Below are 19,724 nucleotides of genomic sequence, written 5' to 3' on the forward strand. Positions count from 1 at the left end.
AGGGCTGTTGCAGGGAGGAAGGGAGCGGGGGTGGGGGGGGGCAGGGAGAAGGCAGACCCCCCAGGCCATGTAATCAGCAGCAAGGTGATTGTGTGACGTGTCTTTTCACAGTTGACTTAGATGCGCCCCACCAGTTATGATGGGAATCAATTTAAATCTACTTTCTTGATCCCAGATGTTCAACTATGTGGACAGTGGTTATACTTGACAGGATGATTTATTATAGCACAACTTATATATTTCAAACGGACAACAAATTAGTATCACTTACAGTATCTTAAGATAAACTGCCTTTGAACAGGAACTTCCTTTCCAGTACTCTGATGTCTACAAGACGTATCTAGAAAGGTTACTACTGTGGAAAATGAAGACTGCTTAAATCGAATGGGGGAAGGGTGGGCCTGTGGTTTTCTTTTTGATTAGTTGCTGTAACACTGCCCTTCAGGTGGCTGAGGGAGTGATATATTTTCATACGTCATCATTAGGTGCCGAAGCTCGTGCAGGACATGTTTGATACTATATGCACGATTCCATTGCTCTAGCACCAATACGGCCTTTGGGTCCACCGCTCCATTAGAACTATTAACTCCATCCATATTAATTTTTGTGACAAATCTTACGACGGGGGGTACTTCAGGGTAGTTAGGTCCACATTCTATTTTAAGGCTGTATATGCGGTCTTCATAAACTGTTCTTGGAGGCCCAATTATCAGCGCTGTCCATCTTGAAAGTGTCAGGTCTCCGGCATCTTCTACACCCCAACTAATTGTGCCATCTCCTCCTTTTTGGCCTTCTTCCAGTTCTTCCAACAGTTTAAAATGGCGAGGCACTTTTACTCCCGAGCCCGTGCTGGCTGCCATCTTGCGTCGCTGTCGCTCGAAGGCCGGCCTTCACGTGAAGTTTGACCTTAAGAAAGACATTCAAATTCTTCATGTGTCAATTTCATCATTTATAACAATAATAATAATAATAATAATAATATAAATATATATATATAAAACAGGAACGATTATATTACTGGGAAAGGCTTTTGAATGATGCCTTTTACATAATAAGCATTCAATAAATATTTGCTGCTGTTATAACGGAGAATAAGTTATGTAAGGCCATACATTTCATGATTTCTAACAAATAATTTTTAGAATAAACATGAGAAGAGGTGAGAAAAGCACTATAAATATTAATAGAATAAATGTTTAAGAGTTCAGTATGTTAAGCAAAATTTTGAATTTCAGTGTGTGGAGATAATGAAAAATAGTGTATTTGTTTCTCGTGTGTTTATGTTACATGATTTTATGAGCCTCTTCACTGATACTAAGATGATTTTTCTTCAGTATTCATTTGAATATTTTAATATTTCATGAATTTCACTACAAAATGTTGAATTTTATGGAAAAATACCTTTATTATTTTTTTAAAATGCCATACATATAACTTGATCTGTGTCTGTAATTCTATTTTCTGCTTTCAACATCCAGGAAAAAACAGGATTAACTTCTTGAGACTTCAGGAGTTGTACAACTTTGCTTTGTCTATTTCTAGTTTTCAGCACATCTCCATATGTCTATCAACATCTTTTTACCACCTCAGTGGAACTAGCTTCCATGAAATATTGAAACCACCACTTTCAAGGGAGTATATCATATAGGGGTTCAGAATGTGTCTCCTCAGAATGTGCCACTTTGACATAGAGATTATTTTGAGCTGAAGATATTTGAGGCTGAAAAGAGTCAGGAAGAGCTTTTACTTCCCCCTTAACTGCCTAAAAGAATTTAGGTAGAGGGCTGGTCTAGGAGGAAACTATTACCAGAGATAACCACCAAGAACATGAGCCAGGTGAGGTAAACTGGGGCAACTTAGCAAGGTCTATTAGTTCACATACCTCTCTGTTTCCCTTTGCCTCTTCATGGCACAAGTATTTATCTACCAAACATTTGCTTCTCTATCTTCTTGTAAATTGTTTCCTCCACTTTGAAGTCCCAGACCACTACTCTCTTCTCCTTAACTCACAATGACATGGATGCCTTGATTGTCTGACTGTCTATGGGCCTTATATTCTTAGGCAACCTCTGTAAACATGGAATTCAGTTTGTTTCACTCTTGTTAATCTGTCACATGCCGATTTACTTCTTAGACCAGCCAGAAAAACCGAGAAGAATAGAGGAGAGGTTTCTCTTTCCTCCCCAACATTCACATTGTTTCCACACTAGAGACCACACATTCAAGTCTATTTTCTGAGTAGAAAGAGCTGAACCACCCTTTGTGTTTGGCCCATGGAATAACCTCAACTTCAGAGGATAGGTTTGTATTTTACATTCAGGTTCCAAAGTAAGTAAAAAATATATTAGTCCCACAATCATTATGATATCAATTAAACTAGAATTATGTGCACAAACATATTATAGTTAGTACTCATACCTTCTGCTTCTATGTCTGGAAAACCTGCCAGTTCTAAAGAACACATGCTTAGTAAAGTCCAAGTGGCACAGGGGAGGTACTCGCCATAGGGGCCTGTCAGCCTAACCTGGGAAAAAGATCCTTTGCTGGGGGGTAGACCCCACTGCAAGCCCCCTAAATCTTGGGAGGTTAATTGGTATTTTGAAAAAGATCCTGTTAGAATTCCAGGAGAACAAAACTCTCCTTCTCTTGCTCGTGACCTGCACTTGCTCTGTTCTCTCTCCATAGCCATGTGGCTCTAGAAACCTCATGGCCCTGCCTGCTGTGCAGACCCCACACACAGGCTCCAGGCGGAAGCCTGGGTACAGCAGCAAAGCAACAAATTGTAGTCAAGAACACAAGCCCAGATCGCCAAATGCTGGACGGGGACTAAGCTTTAATTTGGCCCAGGATCTCTGGACATTGACTGTAATTCTGACCCTGAGTTTCCATGGCGGGGCAGACGGAGATGGGACACTGGAGAGACATTCTTTGATTTTGCATTGCAAATCAATATTACCACCAGATCCCATCCTTCATGTGAGCCCCTGGAAATGCTTTTCCTTGTGACACCACAAGAAACTCACTTCCACTTGCAACAAAATCAGCACCAATTAGCAAATATAGATGGTCTAACCATGGTAGGCAACTTCCCTCCTAACATCCTCCAAGACTTTCTACTGGCTTTCCCTGGAGCCTAAAATTATCTTGCCATTTATTTCAGCAGAGTTGAGGTCAATCTCTCTACTAATATTAGTAGTCTTGACCCCTCTCGGAATAGTCTCAAATAAAACCTTTGCCTCCACTTGCCTGGTGCAATTTTTATTTAACAGCCCTAATCCAACATAACTAGAATTTTTAAAAAGGAGGAAATCTGGACACAGAGGAACAAACTCAGGGAGAATGCCACGTCCAGATGAAAGCAATGAGTTGAATGATGATGCAGAAGCCAAGAAAGGAGATGATTCCCAGAAAACTCCCAGCAGCTGGGAGAAGGGCATGGAAGAGATTCTCTCACAGTCTGCAAAAAGAACCAATTCTACTGACACTTTGATCTTGGATTTCTAGCCCCCAGGAACTGCAATAGAAACATCCTATTAAAAAGCCAACAGTTTTTAATATATACTTGGTTATGACAGCTCTAGGAGACTGGTGCATCATGTTATATAGTGAAAAGATCAAGGATTAATTGTTAAGATAGCAAGTCTTTTTTTTTTTAAATCTATTGCATTAATTGTTTTTTGTTTTGTATTTTAAATATATTTTATTGATATTTTTACAGAGAGGAAGGGAGAGAGATAGAGAGTTCGAAATATCGATGAGAGAGAAACATCAATCAGCTGCCTCCTGCACATCTCCTACTGGGGATGTGCCCGCAACCAAGATATATGCCCTTGACCGGAATCGAACCTGGGACCTTTCAGTCCGCAGGCCAACGCTCTATCCACTGAGCCAAACCGGTTTTGGCAATAGCAAGTCTTAAAGACCAATTCTGTTGCTTCTTAGGTTTGAAGACAGGTGAATCATTAAAATTTGTTAAGTCTTCACATTTTCATCTGCACATTTGAATGGCCTAACATTTGAGAGGGGTTGACTCATAATAGGACTAAATAAATATTTTATTTTATTTGACTGCTCAACCAATAGATAACAATTGTCTTAGGTTAAGACATTAGAAAAAAGTAGTTTCTAAAAACTGTAATCAGAGATGAGGCACTAAGCAGCACAGAAACCTTAACAGATGAGGAAAACCTGAAATTTCAAAATTTCATGGGTTTTTTTTAGATTTCTGTTTTTTTAATTTTCCATGGAAACTAAATAATGTTAAACTTTATCCAATGCACAAAGCCTTAGAAGTGTCTACTCTATTCCAACTTAGCTTATTTGACTGATATGTAACATAATTTAACGTAAACAGATGTAAATGGCTTTTCTGTTTTCATGAAAATCACTGTACACAAGGGTGGAGTCTCTAGTCAAAATAAAAACTTATTTTTTTAAGGGAGCATAAGTAGAGTCACTTAGAAAGCTTCCATTTCTACCATAAACCTCAGCTTTTTTTTTTATCACCAACATATGCTTTTTAACACTATTTCATGTTAATGTTGGTGTTTAATAAATCAATGTGAGAGATAGTATAGCACTTCTATTGCTATAAAAGGAGAGGTTTTTATAACAAGATGACAACTGTTTTATGATACTCTGGTTTTTCTAGTCCTCACAAAGAGCTGAGGGAAAATCAATAGGGATCCATTTAATGTTTGAGTGACTGCCAGATTGACCAATTTTCATGTGAGACAGTGTGCCATGATCTTTAAAAATTTACACTAATCACACATGAAACAAACAGTAGTAACAGCAAAACTTTTAACGTAATTTTTAGATGTGGCGGGCTGGCATGGCCATGGCATACTCAGCCCCAGGGCACCTTATGTGCCGCACCAGCTCAGCCAGGTTCAGTGACCCTGAGAGGGGGCGGTGAAGGATGGAGAAAAGACAGACAAGAGAAGAAAGCTGGGTCTGGGTGGGACACTGCCCTCTCTGATGGAGAGAGACAGTGCCAGGAACTACAAACCCTGTCTTTATTTTATAGCCAGATCCCAGGAGGCAAAGTAAGGGCGTGGTCAAGAGGTTTACAACATTCTCCTGAGTTTCAAATCTACTCAATTGCATGCACCTGAACTCTATCAAGCCCACATCACTCAGGCACGTGGGGCCACGTGTTCGGACCATAGGTTCAAGCTTACAACTATAGCTGTTGACTACAATTGTGCTGGGAGGGCTCTGCCCTCCAAGCTGGGACTTGCACGTGGCCATGAGAGGACTGTGCCTTCTCATTAGTTCAAGGCTTGAACTTGTCCAAACACTGTAGCCACTCTCCACATTTAGAGAGAGAGAGAGAGAGAGAGAGAGAAAGACCTGATAAGAATAATCAGGTGCAGCACTGGCCAGGGTGGCTCAGTTGGAGCATCCTCCTGTGCACAGAAAGATTGCCGGTTCGATTCCCAGTCAGGGCACACACCTAGGTTGAGAGTTCAATCCAGAACCTGGGCGAGGACAGGAGGCAACTGATCAGTGTTAATCTCATACATTGATCTGTCTCTCTTTCTATCTCCTTTTTCTCCCTCTAAAATTAGTAAAAATCATAACCTCCAGTAAGGATTAAAAAAAAAAAAAATCAGGCTAAGAACAGAAACAAGTGAACTGCTTTGTTGTCACTTTTTCTACTTGTATTTACCACAGGGAAAATCCTTTTAAAGGCAATTAAATCAGTTTAAGAATTTATATATTTTTATTTTATGATCAGTAGACCATATCAGTGTCTGTATTCACAACTAGGTGAACTGAATGCTTTCAGCAAAAATACTACATTTTATCCATTAAACAATGGAAAGCTATAGAAAGGCCATTAGACAGAGCCTGCATTCTTTTAAGTACTAGTTTCAATCTCCTTAATCCTAGGTTAATTAGCAACAGCCTCTTAAAATAATTATATCAGTCCTTTAACGCAGTGAATTTTCAACTGGTGTGCCACAGGAATTTTTTAAAAATGCAATATCTGACAGGGGCACTGACCTGTTTTCCCTAGATTGTCAAATAAAAAAAATTACAGCAGCTAACACAATAGCCAACCAGTGTGAATGGATCAAAATTATCAGTATTTTTTTTGTCAGGTCCGCAAAAAAATATATTTTTTGTTGTGCTGTAGAATTTTAGTAATTAGTTTGTGTGTGCCATGAGATGAAAAAGGTTGAAAATCACTGTTTTAATGCATAGATACAATTTGGATTTGTCAGAAAGGTTTGGTTGTAATCACCAAGCAGATTGATGGGGATGAAAGCAATTTCAGCTGCAGGAGATTAAGAGGAAAATATTTCTCTTTCACCTTTTCAGTGGACTATCGGCAAAGACCAAATTATCTCTCTGATCCATTACTGTGAAAACTGTTGGCTTCAGCTATTTTGGCTTTTATTTATACATATTTGGCACATGACGTTTTCCAAGCTCTGTAAGACATCACAGTAAGACAATGACTAGAGCTTGAGTAGATCACAATCCTATAATTTGTAGAGACGGAGTGATGGGGCCTTGGAGTCCGTAGGGAGCAGAAATACAATGACAACTTCCAACAAATGCATACCGAAAATAGGATTGTGAAAGGGAAGCCTCATAGGAGCATGAAAATGTCTGGATGGGAAATAGAATGATAACAGAGAGATCAACTATAAGGTTATTGCAATAGTCCAGGTAAGAAATGAAGAGAATAACTTAAGATTGTGGCAAAGGCAATGGAAGAATAAAGCCAGACTCAAGAGGCTTGGAGACCAGATAGACATGCAAGGAAAAAGTTATCAGTAAAGAATATTCCCAAGGTTTTAAATTCGAAGCCTAGGTAAATAATAAAAACGTTAACAAAGATTAAGAGCACACATAGATGTCAAAACAAGTTGGAAGAGAATACAGTTTGCTCAGTATCAGAAATGAGTTTCAGAAACGAGTTGGATATAAGAAAGATCAATAAGAAATTGATCTTCAGCTTTTAAAAGAAAAGCGAAAAGCTTGGAGGTAAAATATAACAGTCGTGGAACTTATTTAGTGAGTAGACTTTGAAGAGGACAGGTTAAAAATCTTTTCAAAAGTAGTAAGAGAAAACGTAAGTTTCATTAGGCACTTGAAAAGATTTCTCATAAAACATGAAATAAATGGGCCCTTCTCTTCATCATTGAGAGCTGCCTGGCAGAGTTGCAGGTATACTCATTCTACATTTTTTTCTACTGGTTTAAAATTGAGTTGATTGGTTACCATAAACCCTCCACCACTGAATATAGAGAAATAGAAGCTAAAAAGAAAAAAAAAAGAAAGAAAGAAAAGAAAAACAAACACACACACACACACACAAAAAAAAAAACACCATAAAGCAAAATTTTGGTTTAAACTCATTGTACTAGTTTTCTGTTGCTGCTGTAACAAATTACCATACACCTAGTGGATTAATACTGCACAGATTTATTTTCTTACCGTTCTGTGGGTTGGACGTTTTTCTGGGCTCCAATCAGGGTATTGGCAGGGCTGTGATGTTTTCTGGAAGTTCTGAAGGCGAGACTATAGCAGCTTGAGCTCCTCTTACTTTCTATCACTCTGACGTCTCACTCACATTTCCACTTTTAAGGATGCTTGTGATTACATTATGCACACCTGCTTCATTTAGTTGTTTCTCTCTAAGGTCACATGATTAGTAACCTTAATTCATCTGCAACTTTAATTCCTCTTTGCCATGTAATGTAACATTTTCACCTGTTCTGTGAATTTGGGGACATGGAGATCTTTTAGGGACCATTATTCTGTCTTTCACATTGACAGATTTAGCTCAATGAAACCATCTTGTCATTCTGATTAGATAAATATTGTCTATATTAATACTCAGACTTTAACTTTGCTTTCACATAATGTTCCAAAGGTAAGTGGGATTGAGGCCCTGTGGTTTATAAGACGCTTTCGATCCCAGCTGAAACAACTAAATTGCCCCTGCTTTCAGCCATAGATCTGTGCTTATCTGCCCTTGATTGGACATCCTGGAGGTACAATTAGTCCCATCTGGCTTAAGGGGAGCTATACTATTGTTATCAGTGGAAGTGGAGTGCTTGTGATATTGGGATGGAAAGATTTTCCTGAAATTCACACGGGATGGTTAGTAATATTAATTTAGGTGGAAATAAACTCCTAGATTTCCTATATCTCATTTCTGTCCATCCTGCCAACCTTGTCTTCAGCAGGGCCAGAGTAAAGACGACTTTCCATAGTTTCTGCTCCATATTGATTGGCTTAGATAACTCCTTCCAGAAATCTGCATTCTAAAAGATGGCTCTACCTGCCTTCCCTCTGAGGTTCAACAGGGGAGGTTGGGTGGGAAGAGATCAAACAATGAACTTGTATGCCTATATGCATAATCCATGGACACAGACCATAACAAAGAAACAAAATTTCCGGAGGATGAGGCCCAGAAATCAGGATTTTAAAAAGATTCCCAGGTGATTCTGATGTGCAGCCAAGGTTGAGAATCACTGCTCTAGAGACAATCTTGTACACGTGCTTCTGCAGACATGGAATCAGAATTCTCCTAGCGGCCCTGTTCGTAATAGTAAAATACTGGAAACCACCCAAATGCATATCAACGGTGGAATAGAACGCAGCTGCATGCATCAAATTAGATGAACCTCAAAAGCATAAAGTCGACTGAGGAAAGCAACCTCTCCAAAAACACACAGTAATTTCATTTATATAAATTAAAAATGCAGACAAAACTAACTATACATATATATGCTAAAGATTTCAAAATAAAGATTAATAATACATAATTTAGGATTAGTGGTTACTACTCCTGAATGAATGAAGTCAACAGGGAAGAAACAGAGGCTTTTAAAGTATTATGCTGACTTGTGAATACATTGTTTTATCATGATGATTGAATTGTACCTCTAAGTTATATACAGCAGTAGCATGTATATTTCACAATTAAAATTTTAAAAAGAAATGCTGTGCTAATAATATGCTATATGCTCAAACACCAGTGACATTGTAGCTCATTAAAAGGGCAGAGAGTTGGGAATTGGGGAAAATCAGGGTCGAATGGTTACTAGGTATACTTACTTCCTAGGTTCGTGACCTGGACATTTTTAAAAAGGAGATAATGATTCCATCCTGCAGGGCTGCTGGAGAATAAATAAAATCATGAATGCCAAATGCGGGCAGAATGCCTGGCACAGAGATGCTCAAAGTGAGAATCAGCAGGAAGGAAATGAACGCTCCTTTACTGACAGCAGTTTTAACAGAAGACAAGTGTTTTGTTCACTGTGGCAACTACATTGCAAGAGGAATTGTCAAATTGTGAGTGAAAACTGCAGTGGAATAACAGCTCCCAATAAATAACATTGTAAGAAAGCAGCGCTTCCTCCTACTCAGGCATGCATCTACACAGGCAAGGGTGGGGGCTGGATAGAAGTTGCTCTCTTATCACTGAGACCCGTTCACCCTGAGATGATCTGTCATTGTATGCAGAACACGGTGGCAGATTTATCCCTACGATTCAGGTTGCTCAGTAATGGTTCAGGTGAAAGCATTTCATAGCGTGCCATAAAGTGGGAACTCATAAATGACAGAGTCTATTATTGGGTGACAAGCTCCAGCTTGGTGACTTTGTTTGTGACTTTGTATAGACTCTGCAGAAATAATTCCATTGTCATGAGCTTCAGGAAGATAAAAAAAAAGAAATAACACTGGTTAGCACTTTTAAACACCCGATACTGTTAAAACACACACACACACACACACACACTCATGGACTGAAGGCTAAAAGATTAAAAGAACTAGCATGATACGCAACAAATACATACACTTTGGTGCAACCCCGAAGTTGGTGAGAGCAGGGTGTGTTTATAGTTACCTTGAAATTACAAATTAACTGTTGTTTCCATATTCTGAATAAAGCCTTTGAATTTTCACACTGCTTTCATTTTGTATTATGATCTGAATGATGATTAATGCTGTGCTTCTCTACAATTAAGTGATTGGCCAAAAGAAAAATATGTGTCAATAGCAAATACCTATGACTACTATTCTTGGTAGGAATTGCTTCTGTGGGGGGCAGATGGGAGGGTATAAGGCAGTACTTTGGATCATATAATAGTGCCTCATACAATAAACTTTCAGTGGTCAATCATAATGGAACATGGCTACTTCATATGTTACTATATATTTTTAAATCCTCACCCAAGGGCATGCTTAGAGAGAGGAAGGGAGAGAGAGGGAGAGAGAGAGAGAGAGAGAGAGATTTATTGGTTGCCCTCCATATGCTTTCTGACCAAGGATCAAACCAGCAACCTTTTTTTTTTGGTGCATGGGAAAATACTTAACCAACTGAGCCACTCCAGCTGGGCACTATATTTTGAATTACTATTTTTTTTCTTTTTTAGTGTTGGAGAAATAATGATGATGTTCCTAATCATTTGTTGGTATTACAGGAAATACTATAATCTTTAGAACCAATCTACACATACTTTAACTCAGTTTCTGTGAATATTTCTGTTTCTATTTCATAGGATTTCTCTTTAATGTAAATCTCAGATGATATATATGACATCCTTCATTTTGTGTTTTCTTATATGCAAACAAAGACCTGAACCATCATTTGAAGTAATAATCCTATATAATAAAACCCTAATATGCAAATCGAGCTAACAGCGGAATGACCGATCTCTATAAAGTGCACTGACAACCAGGGGCAGACGCTCAAAGCAGGAGCTGCCCCCTGGTGGTCAGTGCGCTCCCACTGCCCAGCCAGAAGCCAGGCTCACAGCTGGCGAGAGCAGTGGCAGTGACAGGAGCCTCTCCTGCCTCTGCTACAGGCGGGCGGTAAGGAGTGAGGGGTCCTGGACTATGAGAGGATGCAGGCCAGGCTGAGGGACCCACTCCTCCCTCCAGTGCACGAAATTTCGTGCACTGGGCCTCTAGTACTTCATACTTTCCCCTTAAAGACATAATTATTTTACTTTTTCTGTCAGCTATTAATCAAGTTAGGTAAAATCAGGAGTAAAAAACATGAGTTCAAATACCTATACATTTTTAGTGTTGCCTTGATAACCTAGAAATAATGCTCAGCTTATAACAGGGCTTATGTATACATTTTTATATGCATTGAATCATTTTTAAAAGATGAGACAGAAATAAACACAATGCACAGAAATAAACTAATTGTGGGGAAGTTTAAAGGAATTGGATAAAGAAGGATTTCCTACATTTAAATTGGATATAACTTTACATTATTGCTATTTCAATTTTGTCACATTCAGCCATAAACCAATATTTAACATTAGCAGAATTTGAGTTAGGTATCTCATTCATTGAGAAAAACATTTTTTAAAAAAAGCTATACATACAACCATTTAAAATTGAGATCTTATATAATAAAATAGAGATCTTATATAATCCTATATCCATTGAAAAAAATGAATATCTGATTAAATAAACTCCTATAAGAAGATCAATTTTTTTCAATGGTGAATTCTTTGAAACTTTTAGGGAAAAAATACACAAATCATATACATATTCTGCCAAGATCAGAAAAAAAGAGAAGAAATAGTTGCTAACCTCAGGTCAATCTCTGTTATAAATGAGTATGCCTAAAACCTAACTATAATATTTTGAACAATATATATGAATGATAATTCATCATGAACACATTGGATTTAGTCAATGAATGAAGGAGTCCTTTGAAATTTAAAACTTTACCAATATAATTTCACTGTGATGACTGCATCAATAGAAAACATGTGATCATAAAATTAAACACCAGTGAAATATTAGATACATTTATTTAGCAATTTTAATAAAAATAAACTAGTAACAGAAGAGAATTGATCAGATATTTACAAATCTAAGGAAAAAATCCTACTAATGTAAAAAAATGTTTCTCTTTAAACAAAGGAAGGAGACAAGAAAGCCTGTTACTATATTCTCTAGTACACTTGTGTTTAAAACACATGGGCAATAGAATAAGATAAAAATTAGAAGTAAGCAATAAAAATAGTATTATGCAGATATATAAGATTAATGAAAATTAAGATAAGCTACTGATATACAATTAGACTTCTAAAGTAGACTGATCAATGTTCCTGAACATAAAGCTGTTGGGTAAAAATCAATTGAATGTCTATACATTGTATATTACTAGAAACAAATAATAAGGAAGATGATATCATTGACAGTGAAATAAAAATGCATGAAAGATATTCATATTAATGTACAAGTATTCGTCCCTAAAGACTATAAAGCTTATTGATGTATATTTAAAAATATCTAAGTAAATGGAGAGCAAATCATATTCCTGCAATTAGTGATTCAATACTGTTAGGTGTAAATTTGCTCAGATTATTCTAAACATTCAGTTCAGTTACAAACAAAATGACAACTGGGTTCTTTTGGTGGATGTTGTAAAATATATATTAAAATATAACGGATAAATAATATTAAGGCAGTAATTTAAAAGAATTAAAATGTTGGATTATTCTAATAACTTATCACATTTATCGGAAAATAAATCAAGAAGATATGTTTTAGACTATGGATAAGCACAGAAATCAATGATAGAGAGTAGGGTGTCCAGATGAAGACTCATACATATATGGAAATTTGATAAGTAACATTAGGGAAAGGGTGGCCTGTTCAATAAGTAGTATTATCTATTGTTGATACACATGACCCAACAATTTCATTCAATTGTATGTGAATGTTACACTTTAAGTTAATTTCACAATATAATTAAAAGTTTTCATTTCCCACACAAAGTAGAAGTGCTTCAAAAGTGATTAATATATAATTATAGCATAATATAGTTTAAACGATTAGAATGAAAAGAAATGTAAAGTTTTTCTTAGTTTTACTTTCATTATTTTTTGTCACATTGTCTATTTTAGACTGTTTCTAGTCTATCTGATCTTGCTTTTATTCAGGACAAAATGAGCTTTAGATAATACCATGGAGATACCACATATTTTTCTTCTTAAATATATAAGAAAGAATATTTACTTAAAATTCCACTTAAAAATAGATAGGATTTGTAACTGAGTCTAAGATTTTTGCTTTAACTTTGTTTTTGTTTAAAGACCTGCTATAATTCTTTGAGAGAACTATAAAAGTCTGCTTAGAAACATTATAATGCAAAATGGACATAGAAGGACAATGAGATATTTTATTTACCACAGCACAGCCATTGCTGTGAAGAATGGATAATATATCACCATGGTAATATATGGAGAAATAACACACGTAACTACTAGAGACAATAAATCTGATTTTACCACAAGACTTGTCTTAGCATTTCTCTTATAATACATAAAATAATTTTAGGCTACATGAAATTGGCTTGAAAATGTCTTGTTTATGGCAATATACATCTGTTATGATTAAAAAAATATAGCCCACTTCCAAAAACCGTCAACAAAGCAATAAATCCTTAGGTAAATACTTTAGATCATTATTCATTATCAAGGGTCTTTATTGAGTCTCTGTATTAGAAGTCCTGCATTTGATCTCCTGTTCCACTTAATAAAACAACTAGAGGCCTTTTGCATGAAATTCATGCACTCAGGGGGTTCCTCAGCCCGGCCTGAGGCCTCTCGCAGTCCAGGAGCCCTTGGGGGATGTCTGACTGACAGCTTAGGCCTGCTCCTCATGGGGAGCGGGCCTAAGCCGACAATTGGATATCCTTAGTGCTGCCACGGAGGCGGAAGAGGCTCCTTCCACCGCTGCTGTACTCACCAGCCATGAGCCCAGCTTCTGGCTGAGAGGCACTCCCCCATGGGAGTGCACTGACCACCAGGGTGCAGCTCCTACATTGAGTGTCTACCCCTTGGTGGTCAGTGTGTGTCATAGTGACTGGTCATTCCGCTGTTTGGTCAATTTGCATAGTAGCCTTTTATTATATAGGATATCGTAGAGATTACCATGTGTCCCCCTACTCAGATCAATCTGCTGATTTACTTTGTCAGCTTGAACTTTCCCTCATATTACAAAATTAAAAAAAAATGACACAGTCTATTTTTTGGCCCGGTTTCATTCTTCAGTAATAGAATTAGAATAGAAGTAAGGAATAAGGAACTTTTTCTGCACTGTTCTGTTTCACATGTATAGACACACACACACACACACACACACACACACACACACACACACTTTACAATCTCTGTTTCTTCCCATCCCCTCAATCTTCCCAGAATCTTGTGATAAACTGCTCAGGACATTTTTAACCAGGAGATGTACTTTGCACTGCTGGAAGCTTATTGGAGGTATACCTTTCCACAAAATGTGGAGTGAGCACTTGGAACTCATGTTCCTGGGAAGCACAGTAATTCTATATCCAGTGCTTTTCCTTAATATTTTATTTTTCATCTTCTTTAGTTATATTCCTGACATCTATACCCAAAATGCCTTTTCATATTATTTTTATTTTCAACTTACTTATTTACCTTAATAACAGCTATTAAGAGGGCCTGGTAATTTTCTGTTGTGTGTAAGTTCCCCTTCCCCAGAAGTAAGATATACTGTATCAAAGGCTGTTAAATCACGTTGTTTACCCATATCTTCAGAAAAAAAAAATCACTTCTACTGTTGTGGTAAACAACCAGCTTCCCTATTTATAATGGTCTGGCCATCTAGCAATTTCAGCGCGAAATTATAGCTAATTTGCCTACAAATGTCAGGTGGTCATAATAATCTGGCCACTCAGTGTACAGTGTTATTATTTTTCCTTTTATTTTATTTTTTTCCATCACCATTTATCACCCCTATACCCTCTTCAACCTCCACCACACCCTTCTGCCCCTATAATCACCACACTGTTGTTCCTGTCCATGAGTTATTTTTCTTGTTTTTTTTTCTTCTTTGCTCACTCCTTCCACTCTCTGCCCAACACCCCACCCCACCTTCAACAACAACCACAAAAAAAATGCCTGCATATAAAACAATGCTATTCTGTTTGGTCTTTGTCAAAGTGTAGCTCCAATACAGGTACACAAACCTCCTAACATAAACAAGGAAGAATTCTGTTCTGATGAATCATACATCTAGTAGGAAGAAAGAAAAAAATAAATTACTTTAAAAACAAGATTATAATTTCAGGTGGCAAAGTACAACTCAAAACAATAAAGTATATTAGAGGTAATTTTTTTTACAAATAACTACTGATATATACATATATACATATGTCAGAAATTATATATGCATCTTCTTATATATGTACTAGAGGCCTGATGCACGAAATTGGTGCAAGAGTAGGCCTTCCTTCCCCTGGCTGCCAGCACTGGCTTCCCTCTGGCACCCAGGACCTGGGCTTCCCTCGCAGCCCTGGCTTCCTCCAGAAGATTGTCCAGTCTAATTAGCATATTATGCTTTTATTATTATAGATAAGTTTGTACTTTTATCCAGCTTACTGAACTTAAAGACTTAGTGGATGTACACATAATTGGCTCTCCATATGTAATTCATACTTTCAGAGCATTCCCAAACACAGGTAATTTTTATATGCAAATAAAATATTTTAGTGAACTATGATTATTCTTTTGTATATTCATATTCTTAGAACACATTCAGATCCATGATTTAATTAAATTTTACCAAAAAACTTGGAACACATTACTGAGGGAGTAGTATTATTGTGTGATTATGTATAAATCTACCCTATTGCTGACATTTATTTTCTACCATGGACAATGGTAATTTTCTTTAGTTTAAAAAAAAAAGTCAAAATTTGACTAATCCTGAAGCTTTAAAAATTGTTGTATTTTACTTTTGGGGGGGGATACAATGATTGTATATGGTTTAGAATGAATATATGCATATATGTAATATATTTACATATATATTTCCATTAATGACTTTGCTACATATTTCATATTGACATTCAATTTTATTTTACTATGTTTAGAATATTTGTACTGATTTTTAGAGAATTCAGAAGGGAGAGAGATAAAAACATTCATGGGAGAGTGAAGCATTGATACCCTGACTCCTGCATGCCCCCCAATGGGGATCGAGCCCCCAATCCGGCCATGTGCCCTGACCAGGAATGGAACCAGCAACGTTTTGGTGCATGGAATGACACCTAACCAACTGAGCTACACTGCTAGGGCTTGACATTCTATTTTAATGAACTTCCACAAAGCCTTTTCTTAGATGAGTTATACACTGGATTTCAATCTCATCTGCAATTATTATAATTTATTTTCCCCTTTTAAGACTTCAACACAATTTTAATAGGCATTTATGATTCTGTATTTTTATTTTGAAAGTTATTTGATGTTCTCACCTATAAAAAATTTAAGGCATATTTTTAACAGTGCATTTTAACTGAATTAAGGCTACTTCTTTCCACATGAGCTCTTGCTTGAATTATGGACTCACCAAAAGGGATGGTCATGTTCAGCAATGGAACTAAAAATAAATGAAAATTACATATACATGGAAAAATGAGCAAAAGATGCATTATGTAATAATCAACATGTATAATTCCATGCCCTTCTCAAACAAGTAGTAAATATAATAGAAATATGAGGGATAAAGAAATTTCAGTCACTCAACCGACTTTATTTTTTAGTGATGCAAAATTTGAATTATTCAAGCTGAAGCTATTAAATATTCATAGAGCTTCATATTATAAAGTTATTGATTAATGTCTTTGGTAAAGAACACTATTATCTCCGATTACATCAAGGTCATCCTGAGGAACAGGACCCAGGCACAAAGTGTTATATATGGAAATATGAGAAGCTAATACATCATTCACATTTAACAGATAACATAAAGGTTAACCCCTTGGAGAATTTGAAGATAATACTCGTCTTCTTCTGACAATTCTTTATACTGGCAATTTGGAAAATGCCAGTGTTTTATTACTACCTATTCTTGTACTATGACATGAAATAGTGCATACCTGCCTCACTATTCCTTTGGGCAAAAAATGAATTTGAATTATGTATAGGAGAGAGATTTTACAAAATTAAATGAGCTAAACTACTTTCCTTCTGTATACTCATTAGAACGACTCTGAGAGTAGTCACCTCTTTTGCTTTTAGAGAAAATTGGTACTTTGTTCTAATATTATACCTGATATCTGTTAAACTTTCTATGCCCACTGAAAGAATAAAGATATTTGGGATCAATTCACATACATACTAAGGGTAAGTGAAATATTTCAACTCTAACTTGATCTAGTTATGCACTCTCAATATAAATAAAAACAGAAAACTTAGTTCCAATATGTTTAAATAGCTTGTCCTAGGGTTCCATAGCACACATATTGGCTATCTTGTGAAAAATGTTAAACTCCCAGTGCTGTGATTTTTTTTCATATATACAAATGAAAACAATGTCGGCTTTGTAAGATTCGGTAGGAGAATGAGATAATGCACGTAAAAGCATTTGGCACATTTATCACTTTATAAATATTATCTATCCTTTTTGTGGAAGGAATAAATCTAAGATTTTGGCTTCCAGAATTTTTCTTTTTCTCTTTACACTTCACTGCCCTATCACATTTAGTCTGTAAATCTGTCAATGAGATTAGACTGTGGATAATTATGTCCCAAACCCATATGTTGTTTTCTCTGTTCAAATACAATTTTAAAATAATGGAAAGGAGCTCTGGTCACAGAATGGGGACAATTTTTTTTCCTTTAGCCACATTTTCACTATTAGTCACTACATTCCTATATTACTTAAAATTATGACTTAATTTTAAATATTGAACCAATGAGATTGCTCAGTCTCCAAAACATGCAATCCTTTTCTCTCACACGCCAGAACTTCCCATTGATTATAGTTCTAAAATCCAGTGAGATTCTGACCACTCTTTGCTACTTCTTCTACTAGCATTGTTATACTAGCTGCCACTGTTTATCATCCTGGTTATTACAATGGCCTGCAAGCAGGTGCCTATGATAAGGCATCAAGCACTTTTTGACATATTTTCAAAACAGTACTTTAAAGCAAATCAGATTATGACTCTCTTTTGCATAAAACTCTCCAAGTTATTCTCATTTCAGTTATTGTAAAAGCCAGAGCGTGTACAAATGCTTATAGATTCTACATCATATGGACTTTCTAATGTTTCCTTGAACTTTTCTCCTCCTCTTGTGTCATTTCCTCATTCAGTTTCAGTGGCAACAGACTCTTTATTATTACTGAACATGGCAATATATTTGGTTTGTCCTGTATCTTCTTTATGTCTTTTGTTGGACGCCGTCTTCTCCTTAAGACTCTCCATGGACATGTTATTAAAATGTCCAAACCCTGTGTGCTCTGTGGACACTTGACATGCTTGACTTTGTACCATAACACTTACTATCACCTGACACACTGTGCATTTTACATCTTTGTTTATTACATTTTGTCTTCACTAGGATATAGTTTATGAGGATAGATATTTCTATTGATTTTTGGGTGCTGTATCCCAAAAGCCTAGAACTCTGCCTGGCAATAAATAGTTATTTCAGAAATGAATTAGGAGTTGGTGAACTCACAGATTAGAGATATAAAATAGAATAGTGATTTTTAAAAAAATGAGCTTTGGCCCAGCTGATGTGGCTCAGCAATTGAGCATTGACCCAAAAACCAATGAGGTTTCAACCCCGGCTGCTGTCCGGATCCCCAGTAGAGGGTGTGCAGGAGGCAGATGATCAATTATTCACTATCATCATTGATGTTTCTGTCCCTCTCTCTCTCCATTCCTCTCTTTCTGTAAACCAATAAAAAACATATATTTTTTTAAAGCATGAACTTTAGAATCTAAAATACCTTCTTAATGTATCTGCTACCATTGTTCATCCTTCTTACAATTTTCTCCACAGAGAAGCCAAAGTCATCTTTTACCAAGAATTCAGATCATGGGAATCTCTTATATCTTTCCCATCACATGTTTATGAGTGTCATTGATCTAATCCAGCCCCAAGCTCCCTCCTGCCTGTCTCTTACCACCCTCTGCTTGATGAGCCTGCCCTGCAGCACCATCCCGTTTCCTTTGTCCTTGATGCTCCATTTGTGGGAAACACACCCCAACAGAAATTTTCTTCTCTCCAGTGCCTTCCTGAGCAACCAATCCACATTTCCGTTCAACCTGATTTGACTGTTGCAACAGTTATCACTATGTGGATATTATATAATACCCATTTAACTTATTTTTTCAAATTATTTATTGTCCAACTATAAACCTTCAGGTAAAATAAAGGTCAAGAGAATAGTCCTAGAACTAGCACAAGGTCAGGAATATAGTTATTTTTATTCAATCCTCAAATGATCATTAATTGGATATTGATTTAATAATTGGTTGAGAATTGAACTAATGATTGTTTGAGGATTGAATAAAAATAACAATAAACTTGGGGTCGGTTCTTGTTATGACAATGAATGGTGCTGGGAATGCCAAGAAAACTGTTCTGACTAGTCAGCCACATTGTCCTGTTTGGGACGGAGATGGGAGAGGGGGGGTCACAGTTACTTAAACCTGTATAATAGGGAGAATGATTGGTAAAGGTGGCCATCTTGCTTAAAAGGAATGAAAAAGAAGCACGTTGTAAAATGGTCTGCAGTTTTATCATTGTAATAAAACTTCCACTTGCTTCTGACTAATGCTCAGAAATTAGACAGAAGCCCAGTGGAAGTTTTGTCACTCCGACAGCACCAGTGACTCCTGTAGCTTGCCCTTTGCTCCTAAAAGTGACCAAGCACCACTGTTGTCTAGG

The 19,724-nt window shown here is 36.7% G+C and overlaps 1 protein-coding gene across 2 annotated transcripts; it reads right to left on the minus strand.

The window, feature by feature from the left end:
• Nucleotides 1-419: 419 nt before the first annotated feature.
• On the minus strand, nt 420-860 carry LOC139008037 (ubiquitin-conjugating enzyme E2 variant 1-like). 2 transcript variants are annotated; one of them, XM_070411434.1, is made up of 2 exons: nt 694-860; nt 420-567 (listed from the first exon to the last, which is right to left on the minus strand). In XM_070411434.1, exons 1-2 carry the CDS (start codon nt 858-860, stop codon nt 420-422), a joined length of 315 nt encoding a protein of 104 aa, XP_070267535.1. The 2 variants fall into 2 exon arrangements, with proteins under 2 accessions (XP_070267535.1, XP_070267534.1); XM_070411433.1 differs by having other exon boundaries at nt 420-860.
• Nucleotides 861-19,724: the final 18,864 nt, after the last annotated feature.

The sequence above is a fragment of the Myotis yumanensis genome, unplaced genomic scaffold, assembly GCF_028538775.1.
Source record: "Myotis yumanensis isolate MYYU_CA2020_CCGP unplaced genomic scaffold, mMyoYum1.0.hap1 SCAF_4, whole genome shotgun sequence".
NCBI classification, from domain to species: Eukaryota; Metazoa; Chordata; class Mammalia; order Chiroptera; family Vespertilionidae; genus Myotis; species Myotis yumanensis.